The sequence below is a fragment of the Entamoeba nuttalli genome (assembly GCF_000257125.1).
Source record: "Entamoeba nuttalli P19 unplaced genomic scaffold asmbl_5940, whole genome shotgun sequence".
NCBI classification, from domain to species: Eukaryota; Evosea; order Mastigamoebida; family Endamoebidae; genus Entamoeba; species Entamoeba nuttalli.
Window position 1 is genome coordinate 1 of NW_008577780.1, and position 2,654 is coordinate 2,654.

General features: G+C 24.7%; 2 protein-coding genes across 2 annotated transcripts; one reads left to right on the plus strand and one right to left on the minus strand.

Annotated features, from left to right (window-relative positions):
- Positions 1-15: 15 nt before the first annotated feature.
- ENU1_143140 (phosphatidylinositol-glycan biosynthesis class O protein, putative) lies at positions 16-504 on the minus strand (the record flags this gene model as incomplete). Its single annotated transcript, XM_008860387.1, has 1 exon — positions 16-504. A coding segment is annotated over one exon (489 nt), but the record flags the coding sequence as incomplete, so codon positions are not given.
- A 320-nt stretch (positions 505-824) lies between these two features.
- ENU1_143150 (hypothetical protein) lies at positions 825-1,694 on the plus strand (the record flags this gene model as incomplete). The annotated part of the gene is made up of 1 exon (XM_008860388.1): positions 825-1,694. One exon carries the CDS (start codon positions 825-827, stop codon positions 1,692-1,694), a length of 870 nt encoding a protein of 289 aa, XP_008858610.1.
- Positions 1,695-2,654: the final 960 nt, after the last annotated feature.

A 2,654-nucleotide genomic window follows, 5' to 3' on the forward strand; every position in this document is an offset into this window, starting at 1 on the left:
TAATGAATCTTCAACAACAGCAGGATTATTGAACATGGTAGATATTTCAATAAAAGCTGGAACACCACCAGTTGTCATTGCTTTAACACGTTGTGCAGTTGTAGTAGGTGGGTCAGGAATGAAATGATATTTTGACGAACGAGAAGGATATTGATTTTCTAAAGAATTGAAAACATCCATATTATTATGGTAGAGTCTAAAGTTATTAGGGTCAGTGATATTCTCAAACAAAGGAGGATAGTCAGTAGAAAAAGCAAAATCAAATCTAAGAGCATCAACAAGATACAAAGCTGTTTTCTTGAATAAAGGAGTTGTCCAACATAATTCCGGAGGGTGAGATTGTGCATAAAGTGTATTTGTCATTATAGGATCATTACATTGACTTTTCTTTTGTGATTGAACTGATGTGATTAAAAACCCAGTTCCATAAAGATAAATACCAGATAGTTGAAGAACAATAACAAAAACAATGAAATATATGTATTCTCTTTGTAAGAGGATCATTTTATATTTTAAGTTGGTGATGTTTTTTTTGTGAAGTATAACAAAAGATATTTCACATTCTTCTCTTCTCGAACTAAATTATAATATAATAAATACTATAATCAAAATTTCAATTGATTGTTTTTTCTATTGAATTATCATTTATTCTTGCTCTTAAATTAGGTTCTATCTCATATATACCAAAAAACACTTTAAAACAATAAGAAATGAAGAAATTGAAAAAAAAGTACAAAAAAAATATAAAATTCAAAAAACAAAAACGTTTTATTTTAAAATTTTGTCATAAAAACCCTAAAATAAAAAAAGAGATAAATAAGAAAATGAAGAGAAGAGCACGTAATGCAATGGAAGAAGAAGAATTAGAAGAAAATACATTTGTTCCTGTAGAAACAGATGAAGGAGATGATGCAATGGAAGAAATTAATGTAGACATCTTTTTAGAAAATCAAAGTGAAAATGATTATTTAGAAATTAAGAATTTCTTATTACACAGTCCTTTAAAGTACACTGGAATTAATTTGAGGACATTGACTGATATTTTAATCAAAACAGAAATAGGGTCAGTTATTAAGAATAGTGATAATGATACTTATGGTCTTGCTATTCCAGTAGACTTTGAGTCATTAAAAGTTGATGGAATTTATGATGACTTTTGTAAATACACTATTAATGCATTCAAACAATATAACCAAGAAAAACTTGATTTTGTTCAGAAAGTATTAAGTGGTGAAGCAGGAAGAAGAATGTTAATTGTTAATGAGAGAATGGTAAATTGTCCATCTGATTTGAATTCATTATTACATAATACCATTTATGAAGAAATTGGTATTTATGATACCGAACATCATATCACTCAACCAGTTAATTATTATGTCATTGCTGCATCGTGTGTTAAAGGTCTTGATGAAGATGATGGAAATAATGATGATGAAGAACAGACAGTAATTAGAAGAAAAAAGAAAATTCATGTCTCTGATGAATTAGAATATTTATTAATGGAAAATCAAATCTATTCAAAATTTGCAGAAGCTGGTGTTGTTGTTTCTGTATCTTCTAAGGATAGATGGACATTACCAGGAAAGGTAAAAGACTTTATTTCTATTATGATTATTAACTCAAAACAAATTAGTAATATTCTCAAAGAAATTACTGATGCTTTTGGCACTTCAAAATTCACTGAAGAGAAATAATAAGTACCACAATGAATGAGAGATGATTGCTTTTTATTGATGATTTTTATTCAATTAGTGTAATTTTTTTAATATTAAAATAACTAAATTAATTTAATAACGTAGACTTTGTTATTCAAGAATTATAAAAAGTATAGATTTTATTTAAAATTGAATAAACTACTAACATAAAAATCCTCTTTGTTTAAATGTAATTCAATAACATTTATTAAATAATTCAAGAGAATTATTACTTTAATGAAATAAATGATAATGTGTTAGATATAAACTATTGTATTAACATAAAACATAAAGCAAAGAAGTGATAGTTCATCTCATCTTAAATACAACATTACCAACTCTCATTATAAAACAAAAAAAAGAATTAAATATTGTTTATTTATCTGTAATAAATAATTCATGGAATAATGAAAATATAACATTACTTAAACATACAATTATTATTAGTGACATATTTTTCATTTAATAACTCAACCAAAAAGAGTTAAAAGAAGACATTGTTTTACTAAAGAAAAAAAATATTAGTATAACATCAAATAAAGCAAGTAAGTATTAACTCCACTTAAAACTTAACAGTTTTTGTCTTTTTCTACATAAAAAAGATAAAAAACTGTTTATAACAAATTTTAATGAGTGAGTAATTTGTTTTAATTTAATTCAAGATAAAAGTGATTAATAAATAAGTTATTTCTTTGAATTCTCTATTTTTCATAAACACAATTATAATAGGTTCATATGTTTGAATTACTTTCTTTTAACCAGTTTAATATTCTTATACTTCAATGAAAAAAGATTAGCAACAATTATGAGTTGAATAAAAAGAATTTTTTATTAAAAATAGGAAAAATAACACATAACAATTAACTTAATAAAATGTATGGTGTTTAATAAATAACAAAAAAAAAATGGTATTAAAAGTGTGAATAATGAATTTTTAGAAAAGAAAAACGTAGAAGGGAG